Below are 19,818 nucleotides of genomic sequence, written 5' to 3'. Positions count from 1 at the left end.
AAGCAGGCTATAAAAGGGCTGAGGGCTTCTACAGTGGAGTCTCTCTCTAACGCTACTTCTTCTTCTTCCTCTCCTCAGCTGCTACCTCTTGCTTCTGTAAGAGCTTGCTGTTGTTGAGCTTTGCTGAGCTCTTCTTAGTTGAAGCTTCGCGTGAGCTTCCTCGGCTGGGGTCTCCAACAGTTGCTGCTGTATTTGGCCCGTGAAGTTGCTGCTTCATCAACAGCCGACGAGAAGGCAAGATTGTTTGTTTTTTCATTCATATTGTTGCTTCTTCTTGTGTATTCTTGTACTCCTATTCTTGCTGGTGCAAGAAAGATTGTGGCGAGGTTTCTCCACCCAGAAGGAGTATATATATTAGCCGGTTCTCCGGGGACTCATCCACCGACGGATTGATAGGCTTCGTCCACCTTACGGACACGCCGAGAAGTAGGAGTTTATCTCGGAACCTCGTTACATCGCTGCGTGTTGAGGTTTGATCTTCTTGTCTTTGTTTCTTTGTTTTATTTTCCACTGCGCTAACGTCAACTTGTAGAAAGAAACGAAGATTTGGGGTCGGCTATTCACACCCCCCCTCTCTAGCCGCGACCATCGATCCTAACAGAGATAACTTTAGGTAACGAGAAGTCTTGGAGGAGTGAACTCCAAGTAAGTTTGATCGGATGGTTTCTAGTCGACCGTGCGTGGTCAACCGAACCAGTGAACCTTGGTAAATCTAAGTTTAGTTTTATCATAGTGTTCTATATTACTATTATTGTTGTTAGCTAATATAGCATTGCAGGAAAAGTCTTAGTGGAGCAGGCGATCAAACACTGAGCAGAGAAAATCTAAACTGATTTGGAGGACTAAATGTTTGGCAAGTAAATTGAGGTAAGCAACTGGAGAGGAGCGACGGTAATGTCGTGTTCTAGAAAGGAACAACCCTAGGTCGCTGATCCAACTAAAGAAATCTAGAGGTTTTAAGTTGAGATCAAGACAGATATTAGTATATCTATTACTCATGCATCATATATATTTGTTAACTTTATGTTGCACGGATATTTATTATATACTGTGCACCTAACTCTGTTTTACAGAATCTAGGTAGATCGGTCGATCGAAACCAGAGATCGATCGACTGAACCAAGTTGACGTGGCACAGAGTTTAGATCGAGTAGAACATATTAGGCAGAAAGGTGGATCGGTCGACCGAACCAAATCTAGCAAGCACAGTGGCAGATTCGATCTCGGCAGAAATTGGAAACTGTAAGGATCAGTCGACCGATCATGGTGATCAGTCGACTGATCAATTAATGCTCTTAATAACACAAATATTGGATCCCAACGAATAAGGAAAGTACAGTGTTCTATCGATCGATAGAGGGTTCGGTCGAGCGAACAGATCAGTCAACCGAAGGGTTTTTCAATCAACCGATCAATGCTTATAAAATCAAGCCTCAAGCACCGAGCTGGGACAACTTTTCTACATTCGTCTGTTCTACTATGCTGCTACTCGTACTGCTTCTATTTCTTCCACTTAGCATGCAAGTTACATCATCAAGAAGCTCTGACGATCTCATTAATAAGCTCTGATGATCTTCGTTGTTGTGTTGTCCATATTTTTATTTTAGCTTGCATTCTATTGTATTAACTTCATTGTACGAATTGCTTCTTTCCAAATATTTCATAAATAAGAATTATAGTGAATTTTCCAATGTGATCGAAGATCGCGAGTCTTGGAGTAGGAGTCAACTTAGACTCTGAATCAATCGAAACGAGTTCTTTTATTTTCCGTTGCACTATTCTTGTTTTAATGATTCAGAAGAAAAAGTTTTAACACGCGATATTAACCCCCTCTATCGCAACTTTTGGATACTTCAATAGAGTCTCTTCTCATACATTTGTTCACAAGATACTTGCTTGTACAATAATATAAATCAACCATCTAACTATAAAACTCGCAATGTGGAACTAAAATCCCATGGAGTCTCCTCCTTTTATCTATCTAATTTCATTCATTATCCAAATCTCTCACATGAATGAAAATAATGCATGTGATAACATTCAGTAGTTGAGTCCAGTATATGATATATAGGTCTACCCTTTGAACATTCCCTTGTGAAGACATGTTTGCTTATTGGCTGACAGTAGACACGATGTCTTTGAACTGTTCTATTATCTGTATAAGCATTGACATATTTCACTCAGGACTCTCCCTGATATAACTCAGTTCTCATGAGTGCGTTTATTCTTGGATATGAACATGTCTGCTTCTGTGAGAAGTTCTAAAAATTATGCCTTCAAATCTCTTTGAAGCGACACAACTTCTTTCTCACATAGGTGATCACTCACGAGTATTCCATATTACTCTATTAGATCATTAAAAGTCGTATGCTTAACCTCCATTTTAACTGATCCATTGGGTAGTTTCCCCATAGCAAATAACTTTGTCGGTGCAGTTAGGTTGTCTCTTTGAACTTAATTCTTGGGATTTTCAATGTGCATAAGTTGTGTTTCCTTTGCACCAAGATTTCTCATCAACATCAAACTCATCCCTCGTGATGAACTTGCAACTGACTCTCTGTTTAACTCTTTGGTTAGCAAATCTGCTAGGTTATCTTTTGATTTCACATAGTTAATAGTGATAAATCCCGTTGAGACTAATTGTCTAATGATATTATATTTATGACGTATATATCTAGACATACCATATATAGATGTCTATGTGTCTGACCAATTATTGATTGACTATCTCAATGTATACAAATTGTCAACACTAATTTTGGTCATATAGGAACATGTTCTAAGAATTGTCATAGTCATTCAGTCTTTTTACCACTTTTGTCAAGAGATAGAAACTCAGATTTTATCGTGGGTCTGGTTATTACAATTTGCTTAAAAGATTTTCATGAAATAGTTGCACCTCCCAAACTGAATACATATTTACTCGTAGACTTAGAGTTTTTTTATGTTAAATATTCAACTCTCATTGTTGTATCCTTCGATCACAGCAGGATATCTCATAATCTGGTTCATATTCACGAGTATAACTTAAGTGCCTCAGTACTCTTATTTTCCCTTTTCAGTGTTCAACATTGAGATTACTGGTACATTTACTCAGTTTATTTACTGTGTAGGCTAAGTGTAGTCGTGTACAACTCATCAAATACATTACACTTCTAACTACTCAAACATACTCTATTTGAGATATGTTTTCTCCTTGATTCTTTGATAGATGTTGATTCATCTCTATCGGTATTCATGCCAATGCAGTATCATCCTTAGTGAATTTATCAAGAATCTTGTCCATGTAATGAGATTGACTAAGAACAAGTTTTTATGTTATTCTAATAATTTTAATTCCTAGAATCACAGCAGGTAGACTCATGTTTTTCATTTTAAATCTTGAGTTCAACATATTTTTAGTGGATTTTATATCTTATCATTACAGTGGTACAGGTTGATGCAGAGCGAAAACGATCGTTGTGAGAATAGACCTTGATGGTATCTTTCCACAGGAACAAGAGCAGAGGGTTGGGGAAGGAAGTGAGAATGGTTTGTGTTGGGACCGAAAAGTAGCTAGAGGAGGGGTGAATAGCTCGTCGCGTGCTAGTTGCTCGTCGTTGCTTGTTTCTTCGAAGATGTGCAGCGAAAAATACAGAAACAAATCACACAACGCTAACAAGGTTGGTTTACTTGGTATCCACCTCACAAGAGGTGACTAGTCCAAGGATCCATACCTACTCACGCACCCTCCACTAATAAAAACCTCCTTTTCGGTAACTACCGAAGGCGGAGAAGCCCTACAAGACTCTCAGTACAAAAGAAAGGGAAGGGATACAAGAATACAAGCACAAGCTTACAATAAGCGTAGAAAACCCTAACCCTAACTTTTCTCCTTGCCTTTGATCCGCCTCTTGACTTGGAAAACCTCCAAGATCCTTCAAGAACTGGCGATCTGAGCTTTGAGAGAGCTGTGGAGAAGTTGGCGAGAGATCTGAGATGAATCGGGGAAGAACTGCTGAAGGAGACGCCCGCCTGCAGCTCAAATACGACGCAACGGTCGGATCTCGATCGATTCGAAAACTCCCAATCGATCGGGGAGGCTTTGGATCGATTCACGGATCGATCCAGAGCGCCTCTGTGCTCTGGAAAAATACCTGGATCGATCCACGGATCGATCCAGCGCTTATCGTGCGAAGCAGCAGCGTCCCAATCGATCGGTTGATCGATTGGGACCTCTGGATCGATCCACTGATCGATTCAGAGGCTCTCTGTTCGCTAAGAAAGGCCTAGATCGATCCACTGATCGATCCAGCTCTTGGTTTTTGCCCAAAACCAAGTCCCAAGCCTCTCAAACCAACATCCGGTCAACCTTGACCTGTTGGTACATCATACCTAGCATCTGGTCACTCCCTTGACCTGCCAGAACTCCCCACCAAGTGTCCGGTCAATCCCTTTGACCCACTTGGACTTTTCTCTTCGTGCCAAGTATCCAGTCAATCATTTGACCTACTTGGTCCATCTGGATTTTCCCTTGCCTGGCTTCACTCACCAGGGCTTTCACCTAGCTTCACTCACTAGGGTTTTCCATCTGCCTAGCTTCACTCACTAGGACTTTCACCTGGCTTCACTCACCAGGATTTCCTTCTGCCTGGCTTCACTCACTAGGACTTTCACCTGGCTTCACTCACCAGGATTTTCCATCTGCCTAGCTTCACTCACTAGGACTTTCACCTGGCTTCATTCACCAGGATTTCCTTCTGCCTAGCTTCACTCAGTAGGACTTTCCATCTGCCTAACCTTCCAGTTAGGACTTCCCTGATCAGAATCTCCCCATATGAACAACTGCACCTGCATTGTCCATGTGTCTACATGTATTGTCAAACATCGAAACTATGACCAAGACTCAAGCTTGGTCAAACCAGTCAACCTTGACCTAAGGGATATTGCACCAACAATCTCCCCCTTTTTGATTTTTGACAATACCTTTAAGTTAGGACTACTCTGAGTTAAGCTAATCCGACAGCCTTAACTCTCTTCATGCCAAAGTATGAATGTTGGTTCCCTTCATTCTTCCCCTATGACCTCCACCATAGGTAATGAAGACCTAACTTAAACCACACATTCTCCTCCTATTGGCACACATCAAACAACCACTATCTCTCCCCCTGAAGAGATACTCATCATTGGTTACAACTTCACTCGTTGAACCTTTATCCCTTTTTAAACTCTCCCCCTGAAGAGTTTCTCAAGGTCGTGATCAACATCATAATGAAGGTCCCATACCCTTCATTTTCCCTACATTTGAAATATCACTTGAAATAATAAGGATATCCACTCCCCATTTCAAGTTCAAACGCTCATTCATGAGCATTTTCTGAAAAGAAGGTTAACCACCTCCCAAGGTTCATGAAAAAATAATTTTAATGTCTTTAAAGAGTCCCTCCCCCTAAAGACATGGTAGTAACTTCTGTCATTGCACCAACAATGACTTGGAATCCCTAAACCTTTAGGAAACCCAAATTACGAAGTTTTGAGGTTCAAATATTCAAAAATTTTAAGCAAACCTCAACCTAAACTTCAACTTAGTCTCCCTTAACCAATCCATCCTTGTTTTCAACATGAAAACACCCTTTTTATGTATACAAATATATTTTGAGGGGTTAGGAATGGTTACCTATACTAAAATAGGTTCAAAATGCTGAAAATAAGCTTTCCCAGCCAAAATCAGCATCTTCGATCAATTGGAGTTGGGTTCCAATCGATTGAACCCTGCTGAATCGATCCATTGATCGATTCAGTATTCTTGGATCGATCCACTGATCGATCCAGCGAGCTTCTGCTCACGAGAGATACCTCTTCAATCGATCGGCTGATCGATTGAGGCACTCCAATCGATCCACTGATCGATTGGAGTTCTGATAGTTGCTGAAATTCCATTTCAGTCAACTTCAGAAACCCCTAGAAAATTCTACAAAAATCCAAAAATCGTGAAAATTTATGTAGACATTATTTAGGGTATATACTATCAAGGAAAAATAATTTTTTTATAAAAATACATCATATTTTTAAATATTGACACAAACTTGAAAACTTGCATAAACTTTAGTGTTTTCTTCAAATTTGTGTCTAACTATTCAATGGTGATTACTATCAAAAGATAGCCTTCACCAAAGTTTTCCAAAATTATTTTAAAAGCCTTTTCAAAACCAATATCTCATCATGTTCCTTGGGCTTAATGCACATGACTTATACATTAGCTTTCCCAATGATGGGAATAACACATAACTATGTGTTTTGATGAACTTAAAACTCAAAGAAATGCACTAAATCAACATCTTGAGTTTTGTTCATCTTCCTAACATCTCACTTGTACCTAATGTGCACTAAAACACATACAAGTCACTTTATAGTCCTTGTGAGATGTGGGATTTTGGTTTTGCCCTATTCTAGGGATCATGCATATATATCTAGACATTTTAGAGATATTAGACATCCACCTAGGATGTCACTTGTTAATAAGTATTGTTAAATGCTATTTGTCCTTAATTACAAGGAATTAAGCTTAATGCATGAATATGTTATGGCATACATCAAAATGAAATAGTTTTCAAAAGAAAGATTCCTATAACTACATGATGTATGTATGTCATGACATGATATTTTTGTGTTTTCATAATAAGGCATGAGTGCAAAATACAAAACTAAATATGATGTCATGGCATATAGTGAGCAAACAATCATGGCAAGGTTTAGCATAAATAAAATACCTAGATTACCTATCTAAGTGTCCTTAAACCTTAGCTAAGTTAAACCTTAACCCTAGATTGCCCTCTAAATGCTCCAAGAACATTCCAAAGCCTAAATTTGCATTTCTAGTTCTCTTGATTAACTTATGCCAATTGAAATTAAGCTTATCCCTCAAATGTTGGCATATTTCGTTCTTCCACAAGAGTAGCATTTTAAATTAAGGCTTAGATTGACCTTAAATTTTCCTAAGAACATACCAAAATCTCAACTTGGTAGTTCTTCTGATTTTTCCAATTTGTGTCACTTAAAATATCATCCAATTTATCAAATTGTGACACATTTTACTCTTCCCAAGAGTAAACATAATTCCACTTCATTTTCAAAGGTTAATAATAACCTTGAAAATGCTCCTTGAGTGTCAATTTCTTCAAAGTTGGGTTAACTACCCTTCTTCTTAGAGTTGACACTCTCTAACCCATCTATGGGGTAGAGAAGATGCTCCTAGGAACCCAAAACCTATTGGTGCTCCTTGGATGCTCTAGGTATTCACTAGGGATAACTTTCCTAGATACCTTCCTAGTGACTTTGTTTGGCTTCTTAGAAGTCTTGGTCACTTTTTCTAGGTCAACTCTAGGGATAGCCTCCCTTGTGACCTTGTTAGTGACTTTCTTAGACTTCTTAGAAGTCTTAGTCACATTTGTTGTTGCAAAGATACTTCTAGGGATGACTTCCCTTGTATCCTTGACTTGACTTCTAGACTTAGGGTTGGTTCCATAGCTATATGGAACCCTATGGTAAGTAGGTACATCCTTTTTGATTTTAGGTTTGTATCCCAAACCTCTATGGCCCTTGGATGACCCTTGTTGTCATAAACCTATATTTTGCTCATTTTGCCCTTTAAGGATATTTTCCATCATTTTTAGGGTCTTTTCTAGTTTGTCAAGTCTTGACCTCAATACTTGATTTTCCATCACTAAGTCCTTAGTTTTTGATTTTCCATTAAATCCATGAGCATTTTTGTTTCTAGGCTTGTAGCTAAAATCCTTAGAGTTCTTGCCTAGACTTTTACCTACATTCCTAGCCCTAGGTGTAGTGGTTTTAGCATGAAAAGCTATATGTTTTTCCTTAACGCTATCATGCTTCCTATTTTCATGGTAGATAGCATTAAAATGATATAAGTTATAACTATCATGTTTTTTACCATAATTTAAAGGGGTAGGCTCAATGAAAGTTACCTTTCTTTTTACCTTGGAGGCTCCCCCTTGACTTGAGCTTCTTCCATGAGCCTTGACCACCTTCTTCCCTTTAGGGCATTGACTTCGGTAATGCCCCTTTTGATTGCACAAGAAGTACACAATGTGCTCCTTGCTCTTCTTTGTTCCGGGGATGGTCTCCTTGGGCTTCTCCTTGCTCTTTTGTGCCACTTGGCCCTTCTTCTTGGCCAATTTAGGGCATTTACTTTTGTAATGCCCTTTTTCCCTACATTCAAAGCATATAATATGGTTTTTATTATTAATTAAAATTGTTATACCTTTGCTTGTAGGGGTGGCATCTTCTCCTTTTGATCCGGAGGTAGAAGCTTCCTCTTGATCCGAAGATGATACTCCTCCATTCGATTTTGCTTGACTTGCGAAGGTGGAAGCTTCTTCATCCTCATCTTCTCTTGACCCGGATGTGGAGGATTCTTCTTGCTCTTGCTCCGGTGTCAATGAAGATTGCTCCCCCTCAATCCTAGAGGTGGAGGCTTCACCTTCTTCTTCATCTTCTTGTACATGAAACAAGGAATATGCTCCTTCCTTGCTCTTTTGATTGCACTCCTTTGAGGATAAAGCTTCTTGGACTTCCTCTTCTTCGGAAGTTGAGCATCTCTCAACTTCGGAGTCCTCCTCTTGGTCTTGCTCCAAAGAGTCACCCTCTCTGGATTCTTCTTGCTCTTGTACAGTGGAGGGGATCTCTTCATGAAGCTTGGCCAATTTACTCCATAATTCCTTTGCATCTTCAAATTCCCCAATTTTACAAAGGATGGTGTTTGGCAATAAATTGACCAAAAGCTTAGTCACTTTGTCATTGGTCTCGCACCTTTGGACTTGCTCTTGGCTCCACTTGCTCCTCTTGAGAACTTTGCCCTTTGAGTTTGTTGGAGTCTTGAAGCCTTCCATAAGAGCAAACCATTGCTCTATCTCCATCATAAGAAAATTTTCGATTCTTGATTTCCAAGAATCGAAGCTCGTGGAAGTGTATGGTGGAGCCACCCTCGTGTCGAATCCGAGCCCATCTCGGAATTCCATTGTAGAAGTTGAGCTTTTGAATTTCTTTAACTTTGACAATTTTGCTTCAACTTCTTCACCCTCTAGCTCTTCTTGTTAAGCTTGACCCTTCCGGCGATGATTCCGGTGAAGAGCAACCTCGCTCTGATACCACTTGTTGGGATCGAAAAGTAGCTAGAGGGGGGGGTGAATAGCTCGTCGCGTGCTAGATGCTCGTCATTGCTTGTTTCTTCGAAGATGTGCAGCGGAAAATACAGAAACAAATCACACAACGCTAACAAGGTTGGTTTACTTGGTATCCACCTCACAAGAGGTGACTAGTCCAAGGATCCACACCTACTCACGCACCCTCCACTAATAAAAACCTCCTTTTCGGTAACTACCGAAGGCGGAGAAGCCCTACAAGACTCTCAGTACAAAAGAAAGGGAAGGGATACAAGAATACAAGCACAAGCTTACAATAAGCGTAGAAACCCCTAACCCTAACTTTTCTCCTTGCCTTTGATCCGCCTCTTGACTTGGAAAACCTCCAAGATCCTTCAAGAACTGGCGATCTGAGCTTTGAGAGAGCTGTGGAGAAGTTGGCGAAAGATCTGAGATGAATCGGGGAAGAACTGCTGAAGGAGACGCCCGCCTGCAACTCAAATACGACGCAACGGTCGGATCTCGATCGATTCGAAAACTCCCAATCGATCGGGGACACTTTGGATCGATTCACGGATCGATCCAGAGCGCCTCTGTGCTCTGGAAAAACGCCTGGATCGATCCACGGATCGATCCAGCGCTTATCGTGCGAAGCAGCAGCGTCCCAATCGATCGGCTGATCGATTGGGACCTCTGGATCGATCCACTGATCGATTCAGAGGCTCTCTGTTCGCTAAGAAAGGCCTGGATCGATCCACTGATCGATCCAGCTCTTGGTTTTTGCCCAAAACCAAGTCTCAAGCCTCTCAAACCAACATCCGGTCAACCTTGACCTGTTGGTACATCATACCTAGCATCTGGTCACTCCCTTAACCTGCCAGAACTCCCCACCAAGTGTCCGGTCAATCCCTTTGACCCACTTGGACTTTTCTCTTCGTGCCAAGTATCCAGTCAATCCTTTGACCTACTTGGTCCATCTGGATTTTCCCTTGCCTGGCTTCACTCACCAGGGCTTTCACCTAGCTTCACTCACTAGGGTTTTCCATCTGCCTAGCTTCACTCACTAGGACTTTCACCTGACTTCACTCACCAGGATTTCCTTCTGCCTAGCTTTACTCACTAGGACTTTCACCTGGCTTCACTCACCAGGATTTTCCATCTGCCTAGCTTCACTCACTAGGACTTTCACCTGGCTTCACTCACCAGGATTTCCTTCTGCCTAGCTTCACTCACTAGGACTTTCCATCTGCCTAACCTTCCAGTTAGGACTTCCCTGATCAGAATCTCCCCATATGAACAACTGCACCTGCATTGTCCATGTGTCTACATGTATTGTCAAACATCGAAACTATGACCAAGACTCAAGCTTGGTCAAATCAGTCAACCTTGACCTAAGGGATATTGCACCAACAGTTTGCACGCCGAGAGGAGCGAGGTGGACAAGTAGGTGTGGACAAGGCGGGTGAGGAGGAACAGGTGGTGGGAGTAGACGAACTTGAGTATCTGAGCATGGAGTTGGGGGATGAGGGTGGGGGAGGTGCTGCAACGGTGGAGGGAGAGGATGGACTTGAGGCTGACTTGGGGCGGTGGCATTGGGTCGAGAGAAGTTGAACACTACTCATCCTCTGGTCGATGATGTCTAGTATAACTGTATGTGGATTAGGAGTGTAATCAAGCCGAGCTGAACTCTTGAATATTTGAGTTTAGCTCATTTATAATCGAGTCGAGCTCGAGCTTTATTTAAGGAATATATTCATGGCTCACGAACTTATTCGAGCTTTTATCGAGTTTAAACAAGATTAATAAATATAAATTCTAAATTTAAATATTTATTTAAAACTAAATTATATATTTAGAAAAAATTATAATATTTTTATTAAAATTTATAATTTTATTCTAATAAATAAATTTAATATATTCTTAATCGTCCAAAAATCAACCCTAATTTTTTATTTTTTTTTTTAAAAAAATAACACTAGTCCGGATCCAATTTCTTCAAAGAGTTGTTTATATTTTTTCCCCCAAATAAAAACCGTTACCATTTCTCTCAATCGACCAACCGGTTGTTGCTTGATGACCACTAGAGGATCACATCAAACTCAACCACCCTTTTCGTCCAAAAATAATTTATACCATTTTTCGTGGAAAAAAAAATGTGATGTGTTTCGGTTAATTATGTAAATCTTTGGAAAAGCTAACAAGATAAATATAATCAATAATATTACAAACACATTTCTATAAATTAGTCTTTATCGGCAATGGATCTATATGTTTTTGATGGTGGACATCGGGAAAAAAAATAATAATATCTATTGAATCATAATTTTGATGAAGTAACAGTGTCGAACTATACACAAAGATGAGGTGCCATGTGATGAAACATCACTCCCATTCTTTAGCTTGACTTAAAGAATAAGCATTTAATCCAACAAACAATTATTGTGGGGAATTTGTTTTTTAATTTTAAAACTATTTTTCTAAAAAATTTAATTAGATATTGGATTTTAAAAATTGCTAAGACTGACAAGGACATTTAAGCTTCTCTTTTGGAAGTATTTGTTGGATCCTACATACAAATAATTGCAATTTGGTCTCGTATTACTCCACTAGTCAAAAATATGTATGAACTTAGAGCATATTCCACCGAGATTTTTTTTAAAACTTTTTTAGTGTCATCAAAAGTAAAGAAGCTTATTGAAGAAATAAAACCCAATTTCTTAGTCTCTTTCTTAGGAGTCACTTAAAGGACAAAAATTCAAATCATCCTTGGAGATGTCCATCCACAACGAGAGACATTCTTAGAGTGGCTGCAATGTTAGATTAACTAAACTTAAGTTGGATTTTATAAATCTAATAGTATTATTGGTTTTGTAAACCTAAGAACCGAGCGTCCAAATTGGATGTTGGGTTCAAAATAGTGACTGTCAGTCAATTTTTTTTAAAATAAATAAATGTTATAAATAAAGATAGTAAATAAAAGATATGATATGTGTAGTAGTGGAATCCAATATAAAATTATTTTTTGGATTTCCGATGATAGGGAAAGGTTTATAAATATTATGCGTTTTTTACTTTTTATGAAGCTAGTGATGATGTGGCACGGTAGGTCTCATAATAAAGTTGGATGTATAGATTAAGGATTGTGATTACCTTAGGATGTGTTTGGTTTAAAGTTATCATGTATAATCTTAGTTATGTGATTACTTAGTAATCACAAAATTAGATTATGGAAAATAAAACATAACCAAATATTGTTTAGTTCAATTTTAAGTAATGTAAAATCTTGAGTTGACTGTGGGCGCATAGGATCTCTGGCGTAATGGTCAGCGGTCGATTCTCAGGAACTGATGACTTGAAGTTTACCCTACCATGCGCCTATGACTAGTTATGTACCTGTATGTATCTCCCTCCATATCTGATACGGGTCGGTAAAGTAACGGATCTATCTTTTTTTAATGTATAATATAGTACAGGTAATTGTATGACTATCCAAATTTAAATTAACTAATAAAATTATATATATATATATATATATATATATATATATATATATATATATATATATAATACTAATATTAATGCTGATTATATATATATATATATATATATATATATATATATATATATATATATATATATATATATATATATATAATACTAATATTAATGCTGATTATATAAATAAATAAATTCAATAATATTTTAGAATTTTTTTATTATTTTTAGAAAATTTTTTAGGATAATTTGTTGAGATTTAAACTAGATCTATTTAATTTATCTCAACTATAGTTAGGAGTTTGATTGATTCAATTGATTAAAGTTTAATTAAAAACTTAAGTTTAGAAAAAAGTTTAATTAAAAAAATGCAATCGTCTCATACATCGCCGTTAGAATCGCCGCCTGTTGAGTCGCTGCCACCTCCGACCTCCAACGACTTTGTTCGGCGATCGACGTGTGTGAGCTTCTTGTTGGAACGACAACGACAGGCACAGCTAGTCGGAGGCTCATCGAGCTGGAGATGAGCCGCCTGTTACGACCTCTGGCCTCAGGTGACTGCCTTCGGCTAGCGGTGTGTGTGAGATTCTATCTAGGACGGCCACCACGAGACAGCTTTCAGAGGCTAGTCGAGCCGGAGGTGAGCCGCTTGATGCCACCTCTAGCCCTAGCGAGCCCTCCTACCCCAACGAGGCCTCCGACCCCCATGAGTCCTCCCTCCCCAATGAGTCTTTAGTGCGACCTTGACGAGTCCTCACAAAGGAATGCAAATGGGTGCACCGTTTCTCGATGACCTCTGGAATAGAGAAAAACCTTCAAAATTGAAGGTAATCTCATTCCAAGCTTCATTCCCAAATTAATGACATTTGTTGATGTTGGCGGGGATATATGATTACTTAGGAATAGTTAATTCCCTAAATCAAATTCGATTATCATTGATTACTTTGTATGAATAATTAAAATTATTATGATCGTCAACTAAATAATCCCTTAGAGTATCATCTCATGATTTCATTTGATTGCATGTAGTGGGCCTATCAAAAAGTGGATAGTCATTATTATTATTATTATTATTTTAATTTAATAAAAGTCTTAAAAAAATTAATGGAGATATTTAAAAAAGTGCTGTGAAAGTGTGAATTATAAATATTTTAAAAAAACATGCCCTCTAATACCAAAAAGTACCGACCCATAAATACTTTCGAATATAACGGTCCACGATTTCCCAAACTGCATCTATCTGATTCCATCCGCTATTACAATCCGATCTGCGTGGCGGAACAAGATAACGGCCGAAACTTTCGATATATCTCCCATCTCGCTTTCCCATCCGCCAATACGCCGTGGAACGTATCAGATCGGCAGTTGCGACCGACAGCGTTACCCGCCGCAACGTGGATGCCACCGGCGTTAAATACGCACAAATCCGCCACGTCAACTTGTGTCGGAATCCAACTGCTTTTATCTTTAAATCGCACCTGGGGATGGGATGATATTAAATCAGATAATATAATATTGAGGACCAGTTTTTATGTATAATATTGAGACCAATTTATATGTATCAGATATCTTATAAATTATCAATTATTTATATCTAATCAAATATAAAATATAAAATATAAATATAAATAAAATAAAATATTTTAAAATAATAATAAACATTACTCATTATATGTTATAATAACTAATCGATAATAATTATTATAACATATAACAATTTATCGAAGTAACTATTGTAAGTAGTGATAATCATGAATGAAATTGATTTAATTATTAGAATAAAAAATTATTTAATCTTATTAGATCAGATAAAATAATATTAATACACTATATCTAATTCTATATCCTTTTCGATTCGATTTAGATCGATATAAATAGAGTCGTCGATTTGATTGGTTAAATGCTTATCCCTAATTGCACCCGATGTTAAAATTAATTGACCATTTGCCCCTAATCTTTTGGATATTTGCTTTTCATGAAATGTTGGATTTAAAAGAGAGATGGAAAAAAGAATTGGATTTACCTAATCGCCTCCTCCTCCTCCTGTGATCTAATCTCTCCTTCCCGCAACGAATCGAGTGAGAGGAAAAGGAGTGCGTCAAAAGCTGAAACCTTTCTGTTGCTTTAGGGCAGTGGAAATCGTCTCAAGCTACTCTCAAAAGTTCCAACCTTTTCCTTTCTTAATCCTCGTAGTGTTCTTGCCTCTGGAATTTTAGACAAAGTTTTTTCACTCGTTCTGCTCGGTTTCAGAGCTCTTGAGCTCCTCCCCCGCTTGCGATAAAAGTTGAATCTTTGAAAGGTTGCTCAGTGTGCTTCGATCAATTTCCTCCTCCTTCCATGGCACTCAAAGTGCCTTGGAGCTTCCTCTACCGTTTTCTTCCTGTGCTTCTTGTTCTTCCTGTCCTTGTCTTGCACGAATGGACAGATAGAAGAATAAATTCCTTTTTCCTCTTTGTTTAATTCCACCAAAAACCACTTCCTCTTCCCCCGAATCTAATTCCAATTTCCTAGTTCTACTTTAGAACTAGTGAAGTAGAAGCCTCTACTCATCTTGGCTTCTCGGTTCGGGAAAGCTGGTCTTTTTTTGAAAGATCTGGTCGGAATCATGTCGGATTACAGGATTTGGCTTTGCCTCGTCGTCCTTGTGGGGATCTGCTCTGTTTTAGTCAACGGACTGGGGGTGAACTGGGGAACCATGGCGTCGCATCCTCTGCCTCCGAAGATCGTGGTGCAAATGTTGAAAGCTAATAAGATTCAGAAGGTGAAGATTTTCGATGCAGATTCCTCCACCATGGAGGCCCTCGCTGGTTCTGGAATCGAGGTCATGGTCGCCATTCCAAACAACATGCTCGGGTACATGATCGACTACGACACCGCCAAGCAATGGGTGAAGCACAACGTCAGTCGCTACAATTTCCAGGGAGGCGTCAATATCAAGTGAGTAGATTTACAGAATTTTGTGCTCCGATTCGAGCTTAATTTGGGGAAAATGAAGCTTGAATCTTTGATTTTAGATACGTTGCGGTCGGAAACGAGCCTTTTCTGACGACTTACAACGGCTCGTTCTTGAATATTACGTTGCCGGCGTTGCAGAACGTCCAGGCCGCCCTCAACAGCGCCGGCGTCGGCGACAGCATCAAGGCCACAGTCCCACTCAACGCCGACGTCTACAACTCCCCCGCCAGCAATCCAGTGCCGTCGGCCGGTCGCTTCCGCGCCGACATCAGCGACCTCATGACCCAAATCGTGTCCTTTCTCCACTCCTCCGGCGCCCCGTTCACCGTCAACATCTACCCTTTCCTCAGCCTCTACGACAACCCAAACTTCCCGGTCGACTACGCCTTCTTCGACGGGACCTCTTCGCCGGTGGTTGACAGCAACGGGATCCAGTACAACAACGTGTTCGACGCCAACTTCGACACGCTGGTGTCTGCTCTGACGGCGGTGGGGTTGGGGGACTTGCCGATCATCGTGGGGGAGGTGGGTTGGCCTACCGAAGGCGACGTGAACGCGAAGATGGCGTACGCGCAGCGGTTCTACAACGGGCTGCTGCTGAAGCTGTCGGCAAACCAGGGGACGCCGCGGCGGCCGAACCAGTACGTGGAGGTGTACATGTTCAGCTTGATCGACGAGGACGCGAAGAGCATCATGCCGGGGAACTTCGAGCGCCACTGGGGGATCTTTAGGTACGACGGGCAGCCCAAGTTCGCGCTGGATTACGCCCGGCAGGGGCAGGAGATGCTGCCGGTGTCAGCCAGCGGCGTGCAGTACCTGCCGCAGAGGTGGTGCGTCTTCAGCGGGAGCGGCGACCTGAGCAAGCTCGGCGACAACATCAACTACGCGTGCTCGAGGTCGGATTGCACGGCGCTGGGGTACGGGTCGAGCTGCAACGGGTTGGATAGCAATGGGAATGCGTCCTTCGCCTTCAATATGTACTTCCAGGTGCAGAACCAGCAACCACAGAGCTGCTACTTCCAGGGACTCGCGGTGGAGACGACGCAGAACCCATCGACGCCGGAGTGTAATTTTACGATCCAGATCGTTTACAACGGCGCGGCGGCTTCGTCGGTGGCCCAACTCGGTGCGGTGTTTGTGATCTTCTTGTGGCTGTTCTCAGTGACTGTTTAGGTTTTTTAATGAGAGATCGTCCGTCTTCGATTTTGTATTTGTTTTGTTCAGATATGATTACGGATCAGATACAGCGCGCCATATCTGTAAAAATTGAGGTGAGTATGGACAGTTCAACTGTGTTTACTCTTTCCACACAGCATTTTAGTAACAAGTATAAAATGATTAATGGAGTTGTGAGTAACTTGCTAGCAAGAAAACATTAGTAAATAGACAAAAACAATTGGTACGGCAGTTCGCTTACAGCTTCAGAGAAACACATTATCCAGACATATATTTTGATACAACGCACTTAAACAAGTAGGAGAAAAAGGCAAGCACGGATAGTCATAAAATACTAATATCTACAAGGTTGATTATTTATTCACCGACCTCAGCGGTGAGGCGCACCTTCATAAAGAAGTTGGTTTGCTGCTTACCAACTACCCACTTCCAATCCATTACCTGCAAATTTTTTAAATTGGAACCAAACCTTTTTTGAGAAGCATTGGTCAGAATGCATTTAAGAGGGGGGAACAAAATTTCTAACTACGGGAACAGAATTGAATTCTTCTATTACATCAACTACATTCAGGTTTCAGAAACGATATAAGTGCAATCCCTGAGTATTGATCACAGTATCAGCCACAATGTCTAAACTCCTAAAGTCGCTTTGTGTAATTGAGGGGAATGAAATAAACTGGAATGACAAGTGAAATGGCATTTCCATACACATGTTTGATTCCGCAAGAATCTACTAAAAAGTTATATATTTATGACAAACATGAAGGTTTATATCCGTGTAGCAATGCTCAGAAGGTAGAGACACTCTAGGTAGAGACACTCTAATGAGTGAAACTATTATTTGAGACAATCAGCTGTCTTTTTAATTTCATATTCTTTTGATGGCAATAGAACTGTGTTAAATTCATGACAAAATTGACACGTGCAACATTATTCTGGCAGCATAAATGCATTTTAAAAATTGCTGGCATTAGCAACATACATGTGTTGTATGATCATGTGAAGGAGATAAATTCATAGATTGATGGAACCAATGCAATCATTTAGTTTAGGGTCAAATTTAATTGATTCAACAACCCAGATCAAACGAACAACCAACCACATGATTATGTTCATTCACAACAAGTCCTCTCGGGATAGACAGTTGGCCAATGCATGGTGGTATTATCATCATGAGGTTTGGGGTCAAAACTCGACTAGTAGCCGAGTATCTGCCCTCCCTCATGCGCTATTCAACTACTCCAGACTAGTAGTCATCCATAATCTACCTCTTCCGTATTGGCCTGTTGACGGACTGGCGAAGGCGCTGGGATGAATGAATCGCCTTTTGCCTTTTGCCTTTTGCCACCATGCTCATTCACAACAAATAACTCCAACAAATATTTGAGACACCATTACCTAGGCTACATCAAGTCATTATTAATTTGCTAATGCAAGAAAAAGTTTAGTTTAACCGTGCTAAATTGTCATCTAATCAACTAATAAAGCCCTACAATTCAATATTCATGGCATAAATTGCATAATCCATGTTATGCTTGTTTTGTTAGACATGTTACATATGGAATGGAACTACACTTGTTTCCCCTTTTTTGTCTTATTTTATATCCTTCATCTTTCAAACAAAAACCATTTTGATAGGTCTTCTTCCGCCTTCCATTTTATCAAAAACGAATAATATTCGTTCTTCTTTTCCCCTTGACCGTAGAATCATACCAATTAAGTCTGGTAGGCCTTCCACCTTAAACTCATCTCTCACTTTCTCACTATTTTTACTTGTTTCTCTTGCAAGATCCTCTTTTCTTTTTTTTGTTCCTTAACTCTGAGCATCGACGTCGAGTTATTAAGAATACTTGTTTAAGCTCTATATTCATCTAGAATTATACCCCGAGCCACCAAGAAAGCACGTTTTTACCCCCACAAAAACATACGAATAATATTCGTATGTTTAATTTCATCACTCAGATGAAAGGTATAAAAACCCAGAGAAGCATTGCAAATGATAAAAATGTAATCCCTAATTCACAATTTGGGAAATGAACTCACCGTCCGGGTCGAAGAAAAAAACTTGTTTTGTCTTCCCATCCGGTTGGGTTTTCTCGAACGTTTCGATCCCCTTCTCCTGTAAAAAAAACGATGCGAAATTTGTGCATACTACTCAGAAATACCTCAGCAAACAATTGAACGAACGAAAGCAGAATAATCTCAGCATCTCAGAAAAGATCAAACCTTCAAAGATTGTACAAAAGCATCATAGTTGGAGACGCCGAAGGAGATATGGTGGCCCCTGGGAAGGGCGCTTGGGTCAAGGACAGTCGACGGAACTTCAGCGAGCTTCGACTTGGGATCCCTCTCGATGAGATGAAGAGAGAAAGACGGGGGGAGGCGGAGCCAAATCACCTCGAATTCTCCGAATTTGGGAGAATCGATCCGCTCGAACCCTAAAACCTAAATCGATGGAGAAAAAAAAAAAGAAGAGAAAATGGAGCAAAATAATCGATGCCGGCGGGTAGAGAGAATCCATCACGATGAAAGCGTACCTCCTGGTAGAAATCAGCGAGACGCTTCACGTCGGTCGATGACCTAGCGATGTGGTTAAGCACAACTCCTGCGGCCGCCATGAGCAAAAGGATCGCGAAGGTAAGCCGAGAATAAGCGAGAAGTATACGACAGGGAGGAAAGCGTTTTATGTGGAGAAAATTTATGTTTATTCTTTTTTTTTTTTACAGGACCTCTATATTTCCAAATTATCAGAATTTAAGTTTATTCCTTTTGTCGTTACTTCGTAGAGTAGAGTAGAGAGATCATCGAACCACGTCAAGTCTATGTGTTCTTTCCTCTCCTCTCTCGTTTTTCTTTTGAGATTTCTTCATAATTATTGTCGCCGTAGTAACAATTGGTATTAATTGGTATTAATTGGTATTAGGGCAATATGTTATATGTCTGAGATTTCTTCTATGAAATTCAATCTGATAAAGTTTGACGGAACTGATAATTTCAGATTAGGATAGAAAAGAGTTAAAGATCTATTAGTGAATGTGTTAGGTGAAAAGAA

General features: G+C 39.9%; 2 protein-coding genes across 2 annotated transcripts; one reads left to right on the top strand and one right to left on the bottom strand.

Annotated features, from left to right (window-relative positions):
- Nucleotides 1–14,680: 14,680 nt before the first annotated feature.
- On the top strand, nucleotides 14,681–16,947 carry LOC122034229 (glucan endo-1,3-beta-glucosidase 8-like). Its single transcript, XM_042593382.1, has 2 exons — nucleotides 14,681–15,572; nucleotides 15,650–16,947. The coding sequence occupies exons 1-2, from the start codon at nucleotides 15,241–15,243 to the stop codon at nucleotides 16,761–16,763; spliced, it is 1,446 nt and encodes a 481-aa protein (XP_042449316.1). The 5' UTR covers nucleotides 14,681–15,240; the 3' UTR covers nucleotides 16,764–16,947.
- Nucleotides 16,948–16,952: 5 nt separating this feature from the next.
- On the bottom strand, nucleotides 16,953–19,464 carry LOC122034230. The gene is made up of 4 exons (XM_042593383.1): nucleotides 19,304–19,464; nucleotides 18,993–19,211; nucleotides 18,810–18,885; nucleotides 16,953–17,207 (listed from the first exon to the last, which is right to left on the bottom strand). Exons 1-4 carry the CDS (start codon nucleotides 19,382–19,384, stop codon nucleotides 17,179–17,181), a joined length of 405 nt encoding a protein of 134 aa, XP_042449317.1. The 5' UTR covers nucleotides 19,385–19,464; the 3' UTR covers nucleotides 16,953–17,178.
- Nucleotides 19,465–19,818: the final 354 nt, after the last annotated feature.

This window comes from Zingiber officinale, chromosome 11B (assembly GCF_018446385.1).
Source record: "Zingiber officinale cultivar Zhangliang chromosome 11B, Zo_v1.1, whole genome shotgun sequence".
NCBI lineage: Eukaryota > Viridiplantae > Streptophyta > Magnoliopsida > Zingiberales > Zingiberaceae > Zingiber > Zingiber officinale.
This window is presented reverse-complemented; position numbering and strand designations above follow the sequence as displayed.